The 20672-nt window shown below is 34.7% G+C and overlaps 1 protein-coding gene across 1 annotated transcript in view; it reads right to left on the reverse strand.

The window, feature by feature from the left end:
- LOC115455614 (neuroligin-4, Y-linked) overlaps positions 1-20672 on the reverse strand; it is an 84458-nt gene that overhangs the window by 16749 nt on the left and 47037 nt on the right. Inside the window, exons 4-5 of the mRNA XM_030184246.2 lie at positions 3918-4070; positions 1924-2124 (exon numbers count right to left, since the gene is read on the reverse strand). Of these exons, the coding sequence (XP_030040106.2) occupies positions 1924-2124; positions 3918-4070 (354 nt within the window). The remainder of the gene's footprint in view (positions 1-1923; positions 2125-3917; positions 4071-20672) is intronic.

Genomic DNA, 20672 nt, shown 5'->3' on the forward strand with positions numbered 1-20672 from the left:
CAAAGGTTTGAAGTCCCCAAGGTCGAAATTAAAAAAAAACATGTATCCGATAAAAAATGAGCCCGTCTCATAGACATGCTTTTAGCGTGTTGCCATTTATTCACTATATAAAGACGCCTCGGGGTTTTATCCCGAACTCAAGGAGAAATGAAGATTTCAGTCCTGATTTACTTGTATATTTATTTTCCAAGAAATGTACGTAAAATTTGCTCTTTTATGTTTATGTAGAGATTTTATTTCGACCATAATTATTGCTCAGTCGAGATTTGGTTGAATTACCAGAATATAAAGTGACTTCGGGATTTCATTTTATGACAAAATTCTCTAAATGTACAAGTCGAAATGTATTTTACAAAGATAAAACTAAAATTGCGAACAGAAGTAAAATATTATAGCCAAATTATATTTCGATAATGATTCTTATTAGAATTATATTCATATCTGTACTTCTTATGATTTCTTATGTTTATGCGAATGTAAGACATTAAATTGAAAAAATATTTGAAGGCTTGAGAAAAAATATCAAAACATGTTCATATAAAACTCTTATAAAATTGAATAATATATCTAGCATAAATATCTCCCATTCTCAACCACAATAATGTTTGCACATTGATTGACGTAAAAAAACAAAGTAATTATTCTTCGGAGGCATAAATATAAACCATTGTAGATGGATTTTGTACGCGAGACCCCTAGAATAGTTTAAAATTCTTGTTGCTTAAGATCGACGTGTCTTGCCGTCAAACGTTGAAATATTTATTACCACTAGACGGTCGATATTAACCCGACATTTTTAGAATACAAGGAGAAATATTTCTTACTATTGAATATAATATGTTGGTTTTGGCATAGAACGCGAATAAGTGAAATATTATAATAAACATTATGGAAATGAGCTCATGTTTACACAGCAAATAAGTAATGTGAACTTTGAAATGGAATCTTAACAAGACATTGTTGGTTTTATGGGTCATGGAGAATTTGTACGTTCGTATTATTTTGTTTGAATGTATTTAATTATTCTGACTTCGCCGAATTTGTTAAAATATTATATAATACTAGGTGTAGTCTAGTGGTCCTCCAGAGATCGGAATTCGATCGTCAAATTTAATATATTTGTAACATTCATTGTAAAAATCATGTTCCTTTATAAATATTCTTGCTTTATGTAGAAATTATAAAACAAAATTACATTCGTATTTATAATATAGGTAAGTAACGAATTACTGAGTAATAAAACTTAAGTTATTCCTTCTGACGTCAGCTTCCTGTCAAAGAAAGTTACAGCAGTCTAGCACTTTCTGAGATTGGTCGGAACAAACAGACGAATATTTAAAATACTTTTTGGATAAGCGAGAAAGTTTTTAGGTATATCGTGTAAACACACACACACACGCACCATCACGCATTTATCCCCGAAGGGGTATGCTGAGGTGCAACCAGGGCAGCCACTTTTCACCAAGTATGTTCCGTCCCAGGATATGATAGGGGGCGAACCTATCGCCATATCGGGCACAAATCCAGACTTCAGGCTGATACTGAGCAGAAAAACTCAATTATCACTTTGCCCGACCCGGGATTCGAACCCAGGACCTCAGAGCGCTGCCGTACCGCGCATGCAGTACAACTAAGCCACCGAGGCAGTCGTGTGTGTGTATATCGTGTATTTAATGAAGTTAAATTATCATTTCATATCATTTTTGACTGCCTCAGTGGCGTAGTATTGCATGAGGACATTAGGGACACTGGTCCTTGCAAATTATAGTTTAAAATTTTATGGTGTTGCTATATTTACAGGTATTTATTATTTTCGTAAATGAGGTCGGTGCCCAGCTATGGGACAGTAATCCGTATATCATACAAGGATATTTTCCTTAAGACGAGCAGTCTTCTGTATTTAAATTAAAAATATAAACTTACCAGGCATAACAGTGGGTGAAATCATGAGGAAATTGATGCAGGCCGCCCCTGATCCATGGCCTAGCATGGTGACGTTGCCAGCATCACCTCCAAATAGCGCAATATTCTGCTGCACCCAATGTAACGCGGCTATCTGATCCATCAAGCCATAATTCGCAACCCTTGCCTTCATATGTGGTATTGGGTTTGCGTTTAGGAATCCTGTGAGAATTAATGACATTAGATAATCTTTCTAATATTATAAATGATAATGTTTGTGAAGATATTCGGTTGTGAGAACTATTTTGTCTGGCATGACGGACTTTACTTCTTTATACCACATAAAAAAATCTGAATTAAAATGAACCAAACCCACGTTCCTTGTTTCTCATTCAGTTATAAATTAGATTTGTTTGCAAAAAACAGGTCGCGAACTACATCTCGCGAATATTCATATTTGCTTACAAATTTTACGCTATATTCATTTTTATTCGAAACGCGACCTTAAATTATTAAGATTCGAGTGGACATTCGAATGGCGCGGAGCGAAAACTTTAGCAAGAAATGTTTAATTAGGAAGAGTGGTACGTGACGAAAGAGAACCTCGGCAGCTAAAACAGGAATAATTAGGTTGTACGCAAACATAACTATTTAATAGCGCCTGGTTTTTACCTTCCTGCAGTTGAAAGCATTGCAACTTTTTCATGGTTCAAGAAAGATAGAATTTAAGGTGAGGTTGGAATTAATTTGTGAATAGCTTGAACAATGGCAGTCGCTCTTTTGATTCATGGGCATGCTTTTAGTAAAGTAAAGAAACATTTTGCAGGGATGTTTTAACCTCGTCGCTGTGGTAGTGTTCTAACTTGTAATATGAGGAAATGGCGGTATAAATGAAAGAAAATTCTTCGGAAATCAACACATTATACACATCGCAAGAGTTTGAGTTGCGAGAGTCCGATTTTGAGGATAAGCTGATTCAGCATGTACCGTTGTAGCGAATGATTGCCGTCTACTAATCCATAATTAGGTTAGTTAGTTGGATCAGTTGGGTTGATTGAACTAATCTAACAGGACCTAGTGACACAGCTAATATTAATAATAAATATATTACAGAGAAAACCAAAACAATTTTCGATGTTCCAATTATTTTCACGTTCATTTAAAACATATTCAAAACATTAATCGACTTCATTGCATTGTTACTATGTCAGCTTCTTGATGTGTGAAATCAAGTCATCAATACGAATCAAAAGATATTACAATTTTATTCCATTCCAATAACACAATTCATTTGGACCATGGTGTATAAGCCGGGTTAGATATTTAAGACTATTTCTCTCATTACAAGTATCAGTATGCAAGCGCCTAGTTCAGGTTTGAAGTTTATTGAAGCTGGTGTAATTAGCACGTGACTTATAACATTTGACGTGTCAAGGTGATGAGTTCACGCTACACTGAACTTTATGTTTCAAAGTATGAGGCGTACTTGCTATATTATACATGAGTAGTTTCAAACTACAAACGTGATGTTTAGTTATAGGGTTACGTAGTTAGACAAGAATTCTCAATTTTTGCCTGACCTGCGGCGTTAGATAAAATGCCTTTTTACAATTGTTAATGCTAATACCATGAAAAAAACTGTATAGGAATAACATATTTCAGAGATAAGTCTATTGGGAAGAAGTTGGTTATGCTCTTAAAGATAGTACTCTATTTTTATAGAACGCTAGCCGGTTTATAAATGTATTCAAAATAAATTGTCAAAGCAAATCAAAAATTATTGTTGTTTTTATTTATATATTGTCTGCAATTATACACGAAGGGGGGGAATATCTCTCGTATTAAGTATTGTAGAAAGGACATTTTGTCTAAAGCCCCTGGGAATTAAACTAAGAATCTCCGAATGCGAACCTTCATAACCTATTACAAAAACCTTAAGATTACGGCCTACCATGTTGTACAAAAATTAGGTCATTAAGGTTCAATTCAGTTTAACAATATTTTAATAAACTCACCTAGTATCCCAAGTCTGTAGTTGATTGTAATGACGACGATCCCTGCGTAGCTCGCTAGCACGGCGCCGTCATACACATTGCCCGTGTTCCACTCGAACGACTCTCCGTGGATGAAGACCACCACAGGATACTTGGCTTGGAGTGTTGGACCCACTGTAATAAACGGTCTTGTTACTATTATTATTTTTTTCTACATGGCAAAGTACCCACTGCACCTGATGGTAAGTGGAGTGGTCTAATAGAGTGTCGACTGACGGAGAGATGATTATCCCTCCTCGACTGGCAGGGGATAACTGTCTCTTGTCAGTGGACAGTCTATCGGGACTCCACTCCGCTTAATATCAGGTACAGTGAGGTAATTTTCCTGTGCCCTTATAAAAAAAAAAAAAATACTGAGTTGAAATGAAACCACGTGCGAAAGACTGTCATGATCAATTGTATCAAAAACGGTTTAGGCTTTCAATAGCGTACACAGCATTATGGACAAAGAACATTTCTTTGAAGCGGAATATATCTATAACGCCTTTATATTTAATTTCTATTTCTCTTTTATTTTATAGATTTAAAAGTAATCATTTGAATGAAAATCATTTACCTTTTGAAAGGTGTAAATTGTACTTCACCAAAAAGGAACATAACAAAAGCTGATTAAAATCGGCATACGCTTTGTAATACGCGAAGTGTATTTTCATAACGAAACAAATTGCCGCCGGGTTTTAATGTTACATCAATAATTTCATATGAAAATTCCGGGCATACGTCATTTAGAATTCACAAAGGCCGTCCCGGGATGTTTTATAAACCTATAAATATCAGAGTTTATGTGTCTTTCAATATATTAAAGTGCTTATTTATGGTTAGTGTTGGCCGCTGGGTATTTGTATATTAGAACAAATGTTTGCAAAGGTAAGCAAATGTTCTAAAAAGAAATATATGTTTATATAGTATGTTATGCATAATTCGTGAAATAATAATTGTGTTTCAATTTAATGTATTTTTGACTCAAGAATATTATTATAATTTGTCTTGTTATTACTTTCTACTAATTGTATATCACTGGTAATGCAGAGACAGTTACGTATTTAAGAGGTATGATTTTGGCAGTAAAAAATTGTATAACGTCATACAATATGCTAACCCTAAAATTATTCGCATAATTTCGCGAACAATGCCAAATGTACAAGTTTCGCATCTCAGAACAGTCGCGAAACCGCTAAATGCAACCAAAAACCTGTGTTTTTATTTATAGGTTATTTATAATTTCCACTTGTTAACTTTTGGCATCATTCTAGAAGATAAAGTCCGTTTCTGGACAAATGCCAATCCGTTCAGTACATAATACCCATAGCATTCTCCAAATTGCGTATACGCCGTTGCGAATTTATAAATTGTGTTCATTGTTATTCGAGTAACGTATTGTTTCGCGTTGTTTATTGACATTTTGGGTTAAGAATGAACTTTATAAAATATAAATGTCGTAAACGGTTAAGTACTTCAAGGCATTTAAATAAGCCGGCATAATTTCGTCGACTGGAGAGGATGATCAGCATGGCAATCGATACCCTATCTAAAACCTACTTACAATTGTGAAACTACTGGACATAATAAGACTTAACATCTTATGTCTGAGGATGGTGAGCGCAGTGGAATACCAAACAATACTTTGTAATTCAAGGTGGTGAATGATATTTTTAATTTTTGAGGGCGGTCGTATCGCTTACCATCAGGCGAACGGCAAGCCCGTCTCGTCATTCAAAGCAATAAAAAAACATCAGATGCAATAAAAAAAAATGTGCAGTAATGATGCAGTAAATAAATACCTAATTTCAATCTTTTTTCAGTGTACCTTCACTATATAAAAAAAGTCGGGCATTGGAAAACGTATTTCTCGATAGGTGCTGCAAATATGCGGTTTCTTTACATTCCGCATAAAGGAGTTAAGGAGACACTCACGATTCGAAACTGTTAGATGTCTACCTTCAAATCGCTTCAATAAAATGAACACGTTCAGTGCATGCTCGTTGCGTTGGCTTTTCTTGGAAATATCATAAACGTAATATCCGCAGTATTATTCAATAAACTTATTAATCGCATATACAAATTTTAATCATTATTACATAGGTTGACAAGCAAGATATCTGATCCTAAATGATCTGTCTGACCTTCTATTAGCATCTTCAGTAATACAAAAATGCTATTATATTGCCCGGATTTAACACAATAAAACTCTAAATGACTCTTAGGAATGTACCTTTAGACTATGCCACTGTGCTAAATATAAAAATTTTGCTGCTTTACGTCAGTCTACGGTATAATGTTGGTACCAAACTTAACCTATCAAGTCCATTATGCTTTTTTGTACTTGCACGGCAAAGTGACCCCATTGCACCTGATGGTAAGTGGAGTGGGTTTTAATAGAATGTCCACTATCCAGAAATGATTACACCTCGGTAGTCGACACTATTATGCCGGCCAGTTGGAACCGGATATACTCAGGCTGATCCCAGAACGCGACATACATACGTGGGCCACCTTGGGTAGGATGGTCGATATCCGCGAGTATATAAAGTATATCCTACTACCAGCAAAAATGCCATGCTCGTTTCATCATCAAATATCATTACCAATACTTATCTATCGTACTATTTATTCGATATTAATAGAAAATAATCAAGGCATGTCAACAATCCCTAGTACTCCAATCAAATTTCAAATGTGATAGAATTAACAGGACGCGATCAACGAGTATTTGAGTTGCGTATTCACAAATCAACATCGCCACAAATTCAACGGCTTTCGGATAGTTTCCGCACTATCGATCCAACATCCATTAGATAGTGATTTGGAGAGATTTACTAGATTATCCAGTCGTTTAGGTCCTAAATGCTGATGAACTAAACTGTTTGGATGTCAAACATATGAAAGTTGGTTGGCGTGTTTGAGAATAGGTTTTGTCACTTCAAGTAACAAAAATGAATGTAATATTTCCAGCTTTGCTTACATCGAAGAGGTAAGCAAAGCTGGAAAATATAATGTACTAGGTGTAGAACGGAGCTTTGCCCGCGTGACATTCTTTAATGCTACAAAAGACACTAAACACTGCACGAAGAGCCATCAATTTAAAAAGCAGAACAGAAAAATCCTGACTTCTTATTTGACCAAATTACTGACATGAAAGTAGCCTATAAATTAATCCAAGACATGATCTACTTGTTTGTGTTCTGTTTTTTCTGCTTTTACATCTAAAAAATATACAAAATAACAAAGTAAGATAAGCTTGACCTTAAAACCGATTAAGAACATATCTCTTGCGATGATGATTGCAACTCACGGGAACAAATTAAATGAAAAAGGACTCAAATTGTAATTTGTACTCTGATCGAACTGTTAGATGACCGATGCTGACTGTCTTTAAAAAAAAAAGAAGTACAATGACCACGAGGTCACAGGTTTGATTAGAGAAATTGAAGTATTACTAATTTGACACAAGAGTCCTGAATTGATTTCTGCTGTTCTTGTTGCTACACTAGACAGAAACACTCGTCACGAATGCCAACTCCTTAAATTAAATGGAATTAAGTATACATTAGAAATAATGGCAACTCAGCTTTATGCCAATGGAATATTCCAAAAGCAACGCAATGCAGAAAAATGCTGAGGTTTTGTTCAATACCGAAGACAAGGTTGTAATAGAACCTAGGTCGGGATTCGATGTAATTAAGTCGCTAACGAAACGATTCAGACAATTAATTGATGTAAATATTAATTAAGAAGAGTTAGCAAGTCTTTGTTGTCTGCTTGGTAATTGATATTCAAGTTGACCTAAATAGAGATTGGAGTTTAAAGTAATAAAATAGTTGCGTCAGTTATTGTCTAGACTGTTTTGTGATGGCATCAGACCAGAAACCTATTAAATACCTTTGGAAGACTACTGATATAATTATCTACTAAAATTGAAATACTTTGCATACTTTACTAAATAATAATTATGTTCATACTCAGAAAACGTATATGTAATGTTTTACTTCTAGAACTTTTTTGAATTCTTGAAAGCTTTTTGCTGGGTTTATTGATAGTTTCCCTTGAGAAGTAGGTTTATGCTGCACATCAAAGAAAATAGAAAAAAAAATGAAGATGCGCCAGATGGAAAAACTCATCCAGAAGCATAACTATCACCATGAACAGCTTTGAATGTTGAGTTAATTCCAACATTGTTCTGATCTCTCATTCTAAAATGACAACGGCTGTTTCAAAAACATAGTGCAAAGGGCGTTGATTTAAATTTAAGAAGCAAATTCTTTAGGTTTTTATTCCTCTCTCCGGTGTAATACATTTTGATAGATTAGGCCGATTCGATGCCTTGAAAGCCTCAGATATATCAAATCCAGCAATAATAGCGGTAACATATTGTACACGTGCAATCACACCGTCTAAATTAAATGGATTTCAATTTCCGTGTGGTGAATTGATTAGAATATAGGTTCGAATGGCCATTGTATTGTACTGATGCGTTGACTAGTTGTCAATAGGTATGCACTCACGTTTCAATAGTCCGTTTTGTAATTGATGTAACAGGTATTATTACACACAATTACTAATGCTTTTACAATTAAAGGTGGACGTTCTGTTAGACACAATTAGTTTTTTCCTTTTTTTTTTGAATATTGAATTTTTCCTTGAATAAGTTGAATTTATGATTACGCGTGTTTACATTTTCGTTCCATTCCATATTGAACCTAACGCTACTTAAAATATAGGATGTTTTCGGTATAATCAACAAAATTATGAGACATTCAATGTATCTCAGATTTTAACTAACACGTTGAAGGAACGATCTTACAAAATTTAGAGCTATAATACCCTCCCGGTTTAGTTATGAAACCTCAGGGGTAATTTATTTTCAACGCGAGCCAATTTATAATGTAATCTTTATTAAACAAATTTTGTACGTTTTACGAAATAAGTTAATTAGTTATTGTATTACATTAAGCTTTAGGATAAGCTGGTTTAATTAAACTACACTTAATTTGTACGTATTTTATATATTCACTAGACTGAGTTTATTCAGAACAGATACAGCCAAGATATGAATGAAACCAGATTTTGTGAATTTTGTTATGGATGAGCGATAGAACGGATATTGTTGTATTCTCCTGTATTTTTTTTGGAACTTAAAAGTATCATTTAATGCTATAAGCATTTGTTAGATCGGGGTCTCTGGAACTACAACTCAACTAACGGGAGAGGTGCCGTACTGGAGAGTTGTCTTAACAATATAGATATAGGCATACTGGTTCCTTCAGAACTCACCCATTACAGTACAGTGGAAGACAACCACAGACCCAACATTCGATAGCACTCGTAAAAAAAATGCCTTCGCGTGCGTTCTATGCAAGTGCTATAAGAGTCACTCATGCCACAGAACTATGGTCTTAGGTCTAGATCCTTAAACGGTCCAACAGACCCAGGTTCTAAAGTATCGATGAAGGTGAAAATACATTGGCGCCGGTCTTAGATCTAGATCCTCAAATGTTCCAAAAGTCTCAGATCCCAAAGTATCGATGTAGGTAAAAAGGCATTCGTATCTCCTAGGCATTACGCTAGCTGACACCTCACCTCCTGCTCTTTCCGTAATGCCGGCCAATAATGTGAGACTCCTGAAGAGAGTCAGGCACGTTTCGCTCCTTCACCAATCACTTTCAAGCCGTGAGTGAAAGCTCCGAGAGGGAGCCACAGACACAATAGATGGTAACTTCGCTACAACTGTACTTCAACCCTTCCCATTTTTCGGCTTAAAAAATTGTAAAATAACTGTCTAGTGGGCGTAGTCCTGACCATTTTCGGTATAAAACGTTAAAGGTTGTAAATAATTATATATTTGCCAAAGAAAATCATCAAGAAAAGAAGCAACACAGAATGACGGACAAATTTTTGTGTTTAAACTGATTGAAAAGAGCAACACCAGAGTTTCTTGCCTGTTCTTCTCTGGTGAAAACTGCTTTCTGAACTGACGGTAGAGTTAATATTGATGGAATCTAAATAATGTATAACATTTTACAGATTCAAATAAATAATTTCATTTCATTTCGTTTCATTTCATTTCATTTAAATTTCAGTTGTATATGATGGATAACTACTGGACATAATAAGACTTAACTTCTCATGCCTTACGATGGCGAGCGCAGTGGAATACCAAACAATACTTTGTAATTCAAGGTGTTGGATAGTTTTTCTTCTGTTAATGAGCGGTCGAATTGCTTACCATAAGGCGAACGGCAAGCTCGTCTCGTCATTCAAAGCAATAAAAAAATATGAATCTTAAGTAAGAGCTTAGACTAAAACCTTTATTTAGAAAGTATATAGACTTTTATAATACTTATATAGCATTAGCATTATTTCTCATTCTACAAATATTCAATTGGAATGAAGAGAACCTCTCGTAGAGATAAGCTCCGCGTTGACTTTTGTAACAAAGGGTTTCTTTGATATCGGTCCGACGGAAAACAGTGTTGATCTAATTTCAAATCTGAATGATTTTGTTCACTTCGCGTGACTTTATCTTGAATATTTAACCCCCTTTCACTTCATTTGCGTTCGATTGCATATCTGTCCCATCGTAAAGGATTTTTCTTCAGGCAACAGGGATATGTTTGGATATAACAGCTATAAGCATTTTATGCGGAACATTTCCCATGTTCAGATCTGCATGTATTTCCATGTTATTTCGGAAGCCCAAAATATTCCCTCTTTCAACTCATATACTTTTCTTTGGAAATCCAAAATGCCTTCGATATCTTGATTTACGGTTGCTAGCATTCCTTTTGCAATATATAATTCACTAACAATTAAACATTTCTTCGTGTCATATCCAACGACCACAAAATACATAAACAATGCTTCTCGAAAGTTCAATAGTGAACCCTTCTGCAATAAAAAGCGTCCTCCTTTTGCAATAAATAATTCAGAAACAATTAAAAATTTCTTCGTGTCACATCCAACGATAACAAAATATAAAAACCAATAGAAACAATGCTTCTCGAAAGTTCAATAGTAGAACCTTATGCAATACGAAGCGCTTCAAAAACGCAGCACAATCATCGCAACGTAAATAAAACTGAATTGAATCAAATTTCTACGTAGCGTATGCGTACTCGTGCGTAATGGGCCAATCTCGCTTTGTTTATCTAGTTCCAGAAACTTGACGACTGACTTGTTACAAGAATTTCGTTTAAAAATACTCATGCGCTTGCAATATCGCTTGATCAAAATTATATCGACGATTCCCGGTAGGCAACGGCTTGGCTGTGCGTTTGGAATTACTTTATTCCATGGTTAGCGGATGCTGCTTACCATCAGGTGGATCGCTTGCTCGTTTGCCTACTAAGGCATTAAAACAAAAAAGTGTCAATAAATGTCACCCGTTATGTGAATTTTGATTTAAATAACCATTTGTCATAAGTGCACCTAGCGTGTTCCCCTAACTTGTCATAAGTGCACCAATGTTCGCCGACGTGACAAAAAATGCAAATAATTTTATTCAATAATAACCAAAGCCGTTCATACTTGTGGGTCATCCAAACATTATCGCAAAATTTCGAATTTAATCAATCATTGGAATGTAAGTTAAACAGTATTACTCAATCAAGTTTACTTTTTGAGGAACGAGCACTCGTCCGTAATTGGCACAGTAATTTTGTTTATCTCGAGCACTCTCAGTTTTCTTGGCGACTGATTTGTATCTGTATTCGTAGCGAATTTGTGCCGAATTCTGTATGATAGGTATTATTAGCGTCTTGTATCATTACAGTTTCCAAATAAGAAGCAGTTACGTTTAATGAATCTTTGTATATAAAATTTCATCTTTTTTATATTTATACGGCAAAGTAATTCCACTGCACCTGATGGTAAGTGGAATGCAGTCCAATAGAATGTCGACTAACGAGTGATTACTTCGACAGCCGAGGGATAATCATCTCGAGTAACGTTGCGACAATTTAACTATGAATAATTGACGCGACGTTACTAATATTACCAAACTCGAACGAGTGAAAAATAATATGATCAAAAACATTTTTTTTAAATATCAACATTACAATTCACTTTTTTTTGGTCCTACAAATTGTTCTAAGTAACCAAATTTTCCAAAACGACTATAAAATCTCGGTGTATACTGTATATGTGTCGTAAGTCAGTCGCCTTCAGCCTGTTTGTCAAAAACGATTTTTTTAGTTATCGACAGTACAATTAACTTTTTTTGGCCCTACAAATTGTTCTAAGTAACCACATTTTCCAAAACGACTATAAAATCTCGGTGTATACTGTATATGTGTCGTAAGTCAGTCGCCTCAAGCCTGTTTGTCCAGATATTCGCGCCGAATGTGTTTACTATGTACGCAGTTTTATTTTCCTTGCAAACTTCTCTGTTAATGTAAAAGGTTTGGTTAATTGTTACATTTTACGTCTATGCGGTTGATTTAGTGATTTGGTTTATCGACTTTTTATGTATTAGGGGTGGTTTGGGTAAATGTATCTCTGGTTAACTTTATTGCTAGATTCGTGGTATTGAAACAACACGTCTTACGTACCGTTTTTTTAATTACTTTGAATAACGAGACGAAATTGCCGTTCGCCTAATGGTAAGCGATACGACCGCCAATAAACAGCAGAAACAATCCAACACCTTGAATTACAAAGTAATATTTATTCCATTGCGCTCGCCATCCTAAGACAAGATGTAAGTCTTATCATGTCCAGTAGTTACACTGGCTACAATATCCTTCAAACCGGAACACAACAGTGACTATACATTGCTACTTGGCGACAGAAATAGACATTACAGTGGTACTTACCCAGTCGGACTCTCACATATGAGAGTCCTACCACCAGTGAACCTTATCAATTCAGCTGAACTTCTTGGTACAACTGACATAATTTTTTTTACGAAATCTAAAGTTCCTATAATCGCTTGTTATGCTAACCCTATGAGAATAAATCATTCAGTTAATAAATATAAGGATAATTTTTAACACGTGGCCCAAGGCACCTTAAGAATAGAGGTCAAGGTACAGGTCCATGCAGGGGAGGACATTTGTCGCGGCCCTAGGCACACAGTAAAGTGTATACCTCATATTTGCCAATTCACATTGAGGACTATTAGGGCTCGCGAACATTTCCTAGTCTTGTCCCCTCCTCCTGTCCTTCCTCCACACATCCTTCCTAGCTATCCCTTCCTAATTGCTCCAGGGCCCTGCAGTCACTAACCGGGACATTACAGTATTATTTCTTTCATGCGCAGATTTTCCCTGGTGTTGAGTAACGGGTCCGATACTTTAAAAAAAGGTACGACTATAGCTAGACTATATTTTAGTTTTCTCCCGTCATTTCGAAGACTTTGCAGCCTTCGTGGTCACGGAGGGCCCCCGACAAAACTAAAATATTAAAACCGCGATAAAATTCGAAAAATAGTTTAATTTTAATGTCTTACATTCGTGTAAATGTAAGAAATCATTATAAAATACATGCAAGATGAAAAAAACAACCCCATTATATAATCAAGTTATAATATAAACGAGATGTCGAACTAAAGATATTTCAACAAGAGATATTCAAGCCTATTATACCGAAAAACTTTACAACACGCCTTATTAGGTAATTGGATAACATCGATAATACCGAACTTTGACTTTTCGATATATTACAAAAGCCTATAAAGTACATTGTTATGCCTATATGTATATTGCAAACGAGAACCGGTTTACGTAGATACTATATCTACTGCCAAGTAATGTGCAAGGACTTTTTGTACTAGTTAATAGTTGAGTGGGTTTATGTACCAAAATTACTTGACCCCCGTGTAATACATGCCGCTATACACCAGCAAGTTCTACATAAAATTGAAAATTCCGAATTGCAGAACTCAGGCAAATGCTTAATAAAGTAAACGCTGGCCATCAGTAGTTATTTATGATATCACAAACCACGCTTTATGAACAAGAAAAAGAAACCTCATTTTTTAATAAACCCCGCCATTGTATCTGCGAAAGTGTCGTCTGAATTCCTAGTATTAAAATGACAAAGGAGGTTCATAGTCTGCGGAAGTATCGAAGACTTCCCTTTTGTAAACTGTGATTAAAATTGGTAGGAAGGCAGTGGTGCTGTGTTATTAATGAATGGGGCAGTGTGGGTTGCGAATATCTTAAGTAATTTTACTGCTTGGTTTCTTAATAGGTTTCTTGAACTATTGTTTTGTCTATCAGATATATAGATACATTTTGCCTGTAATTAATTAATACAGCTATTTTGGCACACGGTTTTGTTAAATGTTTTTATTGATAGACGTCTAAGAAAATATTTAAAAATTACCAAAGGGTTCTAATGTAATATATAACACTCTCCCACACTTTAAAAGAAACCAAATACATAAAAGAAACATCTTCTAACTAATCAACAAAATTAACAAATTAATTAACACTCTACTGCTTTAAAAAAAAAATAACTAGAGATAAATAAACTAAAACATTATTATATAATAAATCAGTAGGTATTCTTATTCTAAATCTTGACCACATTTAAGAAGTTGGTTGGCATGTCGTCTCCATTGCAACCCATCCACTTCTACTATGTAAATTACACCCGGTACTAAATCTCACAAATTTTATACTATCAGATATATAGATAGTTATGAATATCACGTCTCATCTGTATACGTTTTTTTTGATTTCGCGGAGAAAGTGCCTTATGACCACCGTCCAACCTTCATGGGACGACTGAGCGGTTATGTTGGGGTCATCATGCCTTGAGCCTGCCCGGATTTGATACTGACCTTCGGGCATTCGCTGGGCTGAGTACCTAACCCTGTATACAACGCATGGCATACCAACTAAAACTCCGCGGTGGCCCTCTTCGGCGCATAAGGGACGGCAATGGGCTTCCTCTGACAGAAGTGTCTAAGTCGTTGTTTGCAGCCGTCTCCTCGTCTCCATATACCTAACTAAATTAACTATAATAAATATCTTCAGTCCACGGTTAACTGACTAATGCTTTAATAATTCTTGTAAATGTTTTACACGGATTATATCATTCGACTTAAATTTGTTTCAACTTTTATGAGCGATAAAAGCTGTAGTTTGATACATTTGGCACTTCGTAGTATTATCGGTAGCGCTGTACAATTAATTCAAAACCATCAGACAGTGGTTATAAAATAAAAATCTTGCGTACCATTAACAAGAAATAATATTTTATATAATATTATTTATTAAGTACTCTTTGCCAAAACAATGTTTCGCGTGAAATACTTGAGTTCTTTTAAGAATGAATTAAATACCTAAGCATTTTGAGTGCTTTTTTTTGTGTAAAAGTTAAGTTCAGTAAGGTTTTTGTTGATTAATTTCTGAGAAGGTTTGAATTACATTTATATTTTATAAATTAATTATTTTTTAGATTATTTATAAAAAAGAATCACAATAATATACCCATCACACTGCACCCTAGTAATTAAAAACATAACATCTCGATTATTCAACATTCCTACGATACAATCTTTAAGAAGTTTCCCGAAAGAATTCGATACAATCAAACTAAGCAAGCCAGCAAAAAGCTGCAATAATTAACCGCAATATCGTCGATGGAATAATAATTCTGTGTACTATTTTAATTGTTTTCGGAATATTTTCAGAATTAATTGAGTTTATTTTATTAAATACTAGCTTCCGCCCGCAGCTTCGCCCGCGTGGATTTCGGGTTTCAAAAATGGAGAAGGTGCTCAATTTGTCGGGATGTTTTTTTAATTTATGGTGGTATGCAGGTGGTCCGATTCTCCGGTCAGGGTCTGATGATGGGATCCTGGTGAAATCGAAGGAACTTTTAACCATTAAGGCTGCACACGAAATGACGGAAGCTTAAAAAATGGAGTAACTTCTCCCGTTTTCCCAACATTTTCCATCACTGCTATGCTCCTATTAATTGTAGCGTGATGAAAATTATACTATAACCAGCTCAGGAGTATGAAAAATAATTATACCAAGTTAAGTTAAAATCCGTCGAGTAGTTTTTGTTTCTATAACGGTTATACAGACAGACAGACAGACAGACAAAAATTTTATTAATTGCATTTTTGGCATCAGTATCGATCCCTAATCACCCCCAGTTATTTTGGAAATATATTTCATGTACAGAATTGACCTCTCTACAGATTTATTATAAGTATAGATATGCAAAAGTAGCTCAAAAATTGTCCATAACGAAAACATGCATTTTAAAGTAAAACAAAAGAAATAATATCGTGAAGCCAACCAAATAACTAATGATATATTAAATTTTGTGACTGTTCAATTTAGTCGGGTCCGCGATATCACTTTTGTTGAGTTTCAGAACGCGACATTACATTATTATATTCTGTGCTCCAACGCACAGTGCTTTGATGTTAGGAACACACCTACATTGCTTAGACAACAGTGAACTTTATACAATAGCAATAAAGCTCAAATTGACTCTACGTATTAGTTAGAAAACGTTTGTATGGGAAATAGAAAAATGCTGTTTTGAGGATTTTCCCGGCAATTATTCGAATTTTTCTCACCTTTTAAACCTTCCCTAGACCTTCACGAATAATTCAAGACCAAGATAAGATAAATCCGTTCAGCCGTTCTCGAGTTTTAGCGAGACTAACGAACAGCAATTCATTTTTATATATATAGATTCGGGAAACAATCAGAACAATATTTGAACTAAAATAAATGAATACTAAATAGAAAACAATAAAGTAAAGTTTCCACAATAAGGTAGCATGTGTTAAGCCAATAAAGTGAAAAAAATATACATAATCTATCTATGCAAACAAAGTCCCCAACAGCTGTCTGTATGTGATCGATTTTCTCAAAATCTACTAAACGAATTTTTGTACAGTTTTTATTTAAAGATAGTGCAATTCTTGATGAAGGTTCAAGTTAATAGTATATTACAGTTTTATGTAAACTGAGTGAAATATAACGATTAGTGTTGAAGAGGTCGCCTGGTTGTAAAAAATCTTGTGGGTCAGGATTATCTCGATAAAACCTTTCACACTGATTTCAATTGAAGCTGATTTCGATTTAACTACTGAGCATAATGAGACTTAACATCTTACGTCTCAGGATGGTGAGCGCAGTGGAATACCATAATAATACTTTGTAATTCAAGGTGTTGAATGGTGTTTCTACTGTTTATGGGCGGTCGTATTGTTTACCATCAGGCGAATGGCAAACTAGTTACGTTATTCAAAGCAATAAAAAAATGCCGCGGGGACATGTAGTTAATTTATAATATATCCTACCCATTATGCCTTAGTAATACGAAATCAACGAAAAATCAACGGCAGCGATAACTATAGAAAAGTATAGCACATCCGTGGATGCCGGGAAGAATAAATGTTGCCGTTGATCGGATGTGTCTTACCGACGGGTTTAATGACCCGTGATCTCATGGGAATCGGAGTGGATTTCAAATGTAGTTTTGTTTTTGTTTGTTTACGGACTTGGTGATATAGAACGCATGAGGGCCACGCCGCCACTACCTAGAGGAGTTTACAGAGAAATGTGATAAATGGGTTTAATTTTGGGAGTTTGTATAGATCTGTTTTAGGAATAGATGCTCAAAATATTATAATATCAACCCTATATTATATACTGTCCCACTGCTGGGCACGGGTCTCCTCTACTACTGGGATGGTTTAGGTCTCAGTCCACCACACTGGCCTAGTGCGGATTGGTAGTCTTCACATACCTTCGAAATTCCTATAGAGAACTTCTCAGGTGTGCGTTTCCTCACAATGTTTTCTTTTACCGTTAAAGCAAGCGATAATTCACATAGAATACACACAGAACTTTACAAAAGTCAGAGGTGCGTGCCCTTGGGTTTTGAACTCGCGGACATTCGTCTCGCCTGTTCGTTCCACACCCAACTCGTCTATGGCTGCTTCTAATAAATATTATCGATGATATATTTTTATCAGATTTGAATTTAGAATGATATCAAAAATAGATAAATTTTAAATTTTCGCATATAAGGCACAGATATTTAGTTATATTTCATTTATCGTTGGATGGCTTTACTTCGATTTCGGTTCAAAGCTTTTGAATTATTGAAAAAGTAAGAAAATTAGACTATCTTATTTATCGTTTAATAAACGATTTTGTGATATCGAGATGGTTTTCTTTCCAATTATGATTTACGCATAAAATATATTTAATGTAGTGAATAGAAATCATTAAAATAAAAAAAGCTCTATCATTCTGTTGTGCGTTTCGAAGATTTTTTATCAAGATATAATTGAAATTTTGTGTTAATTCAAAACAAAGTGACCTTTAACTGGACAAGGTGACGAAGTATATAGGTAGGTATGAAGTATATAATTTGCCTTTGGAGAAGTATTATAATTAGTTAACCTTATTTACATACACTTAGCTATGATTATAATTAGCGATTAATATATAAGTAATCTATTATTAATAGTTATACTTATATATTTAAGGTTGACAAAATCGATAAAAATCTTTATAAAAGACCATTTTGGCATTGCTGTACAATATGAAATCGCACAAAGTAAAAAAAATCTGAAAAGTAAAACCTTTTTGGTGAAAATATTCGTTCTTCATTGATGATTTCTAGCACAATGTTAGCAGAGGTGAAGACGAGTATATGGTTTCATTTATTAACACAATGTCAATATTACATACTACATTATGATCACGTTTAATTTTACTTAATTCAATTTGAGTAACGTCACACATTTAAAAACAAATTTAAAATAGGAATCGGCTGGTTACACCTACCGTCGCTTTCCTTTGTATACAAAAACACAATATTTACCCATAAAAATAGTTATAATTAAAAACTCAATTTCCTAATTAAAACGACCGTGTTTATTGTGAAATACTGCGACGTAGATGTCGAAATAATTACGATTATGATTAAATCCGATTAGCTGGTAACGGCTAATTGTACCCTTTCCTTTTTTAATTGGTACGCAATGAATTGTACGAATGAAAGGCGAAAAATAAATAATAAAATATAAATTTTTGATGCTTCTTTATTCGATTATTATTTGGGTTAATGTTCATGGGATGTTTTTGAAGCGACTTGGTTGAACGTTTCATAAGCCTGGGAAAGTCCCGATCTTATCTCATTTATCAAGCAGGAGAAAAGCGGAATACAATATAAACGCAGTGCGATAGGGTATTGCAATAAAAGTTTACATCATAGCAAGGCTTTAAAAATGAAAAAAAACATACTGATGGCAGGTTTCTCATGTGTGAGAGTCCACTACCATCAATCAGTAGTGTGTAGGCGCTGTTGTGATCCGGTTTGAAGAATATTGTAGCCAGTGTAACTACTGGACAAAATAAGACTTAATATCTCATGTCTCAGGATGGCGAGCGCAGTAATACCAAATATTGCTTTGTATTTCAAGGTATTGGTTGGTGTTTCTATTGTTTATCGGCGGTCGTATTGCTCACCATCAGGCGAACGGCAAGCTCAAATCGTCATTAAAAACAATAAAAAAAATGTTAATTCTGTTTTTTCTTTGTTCGTAGTACCTATACGTATTACAATGTATATACAATATTGTGTAAGGTTAGTAGAGGGACCTATTTAAGGAGAGTGAGTACAATGTTTAATTCTCGTCTCAAATATATACCTTATTTCATCACGAGAATATTAACACTTAGATATTTTTACTTTCATAACGTGATTTCTCAGGAAGCAGGATTTGCAAATAATGAATATAAAAAAGAGTTGTAAGTACAATACATGAATACCCTTTAATGAGATGCTTACAAAACATGTTTTACCAGAATAGAACTCATTTATATTTTTTTTCTTCCTCAAAGTTAATGGTTATGTTTAATACCTCATTAGAAAGTTGAATAAATAAGGATGTTTTATGTTGAGGCTGTTTTATGTAAGCATGTAATTGTTTTCTATGGAAGTATAGAGTCCAAAATACAAGAAAATAAAATAACACCCTAATTCTATTTAGTAAAATTTATAATTGAATCTTATTTGGTCTGATAAATGCTTAATATAAAAATCAACTGTCAAATTGTTCGAAAACTATTGATTTTCGCTAGAGATAGCGCTCCCATGACATATGCTTTGCTTTTGAATCAATCTACATGCTCTAAACGGGAATGATATTTCCAGTGAGCCTGTATGGAACTTTGACTGTAATTTTAATTCCCTAATGAGTTTAGATATTGTACACGACAGTACCACTAATTAGCCTTTTTTCAATTAGACCTAAAATGACGAACTTCACGCGAAACAGCGTATTATTGCATAATTAAACTTCATTATTACTTTAAAAAATTACGTAAAATTTTACCGCACCTTAATGAAATCAAATTAATATGAAACAAGCACGAACACTAGCTAAGTATGTTTTTAAAGTATACTTTCAAGGATTTACTTCATATTTTAAAAACAGGAAAGAGCGAGTACGTATTTAGTGCCTAGGTTTTTTTTATACGCGCGAAGCAAAGTGACGTCACTGCACCTGATGGTAAGTGGAGTGGGCTCCAATAGAATGTCGGCTGACGAGCCTACCCCTGGCAGTGGACACAATTATGCCGGCCTGTTGGAATCGGATATACGATTACACATGCTGATCCCGGAACGCAACACACTTGCGTGGGCCACTATGGCGGGACCACTATGTCTATAGGAGCGGATATAAAATGGATATATTTTATACCTCCAGCTTAGACTATGTAATCG

The sequence above is a fragment of the Manduca sexta genome, chromosome 28, assembly GCF_014839805.1.
Source record: "Manduca sexta isolate Smith_Timp_Sample1 chromosome 28, JHU_Msex_v1.0, whole genome shotgun sequence".
Lineage (NCBI taxonomy): Eukaryota > Metazoa > Arthropoda > Insecta > Lepidoptera > Sphingidae > Manduca > Manduca sexta.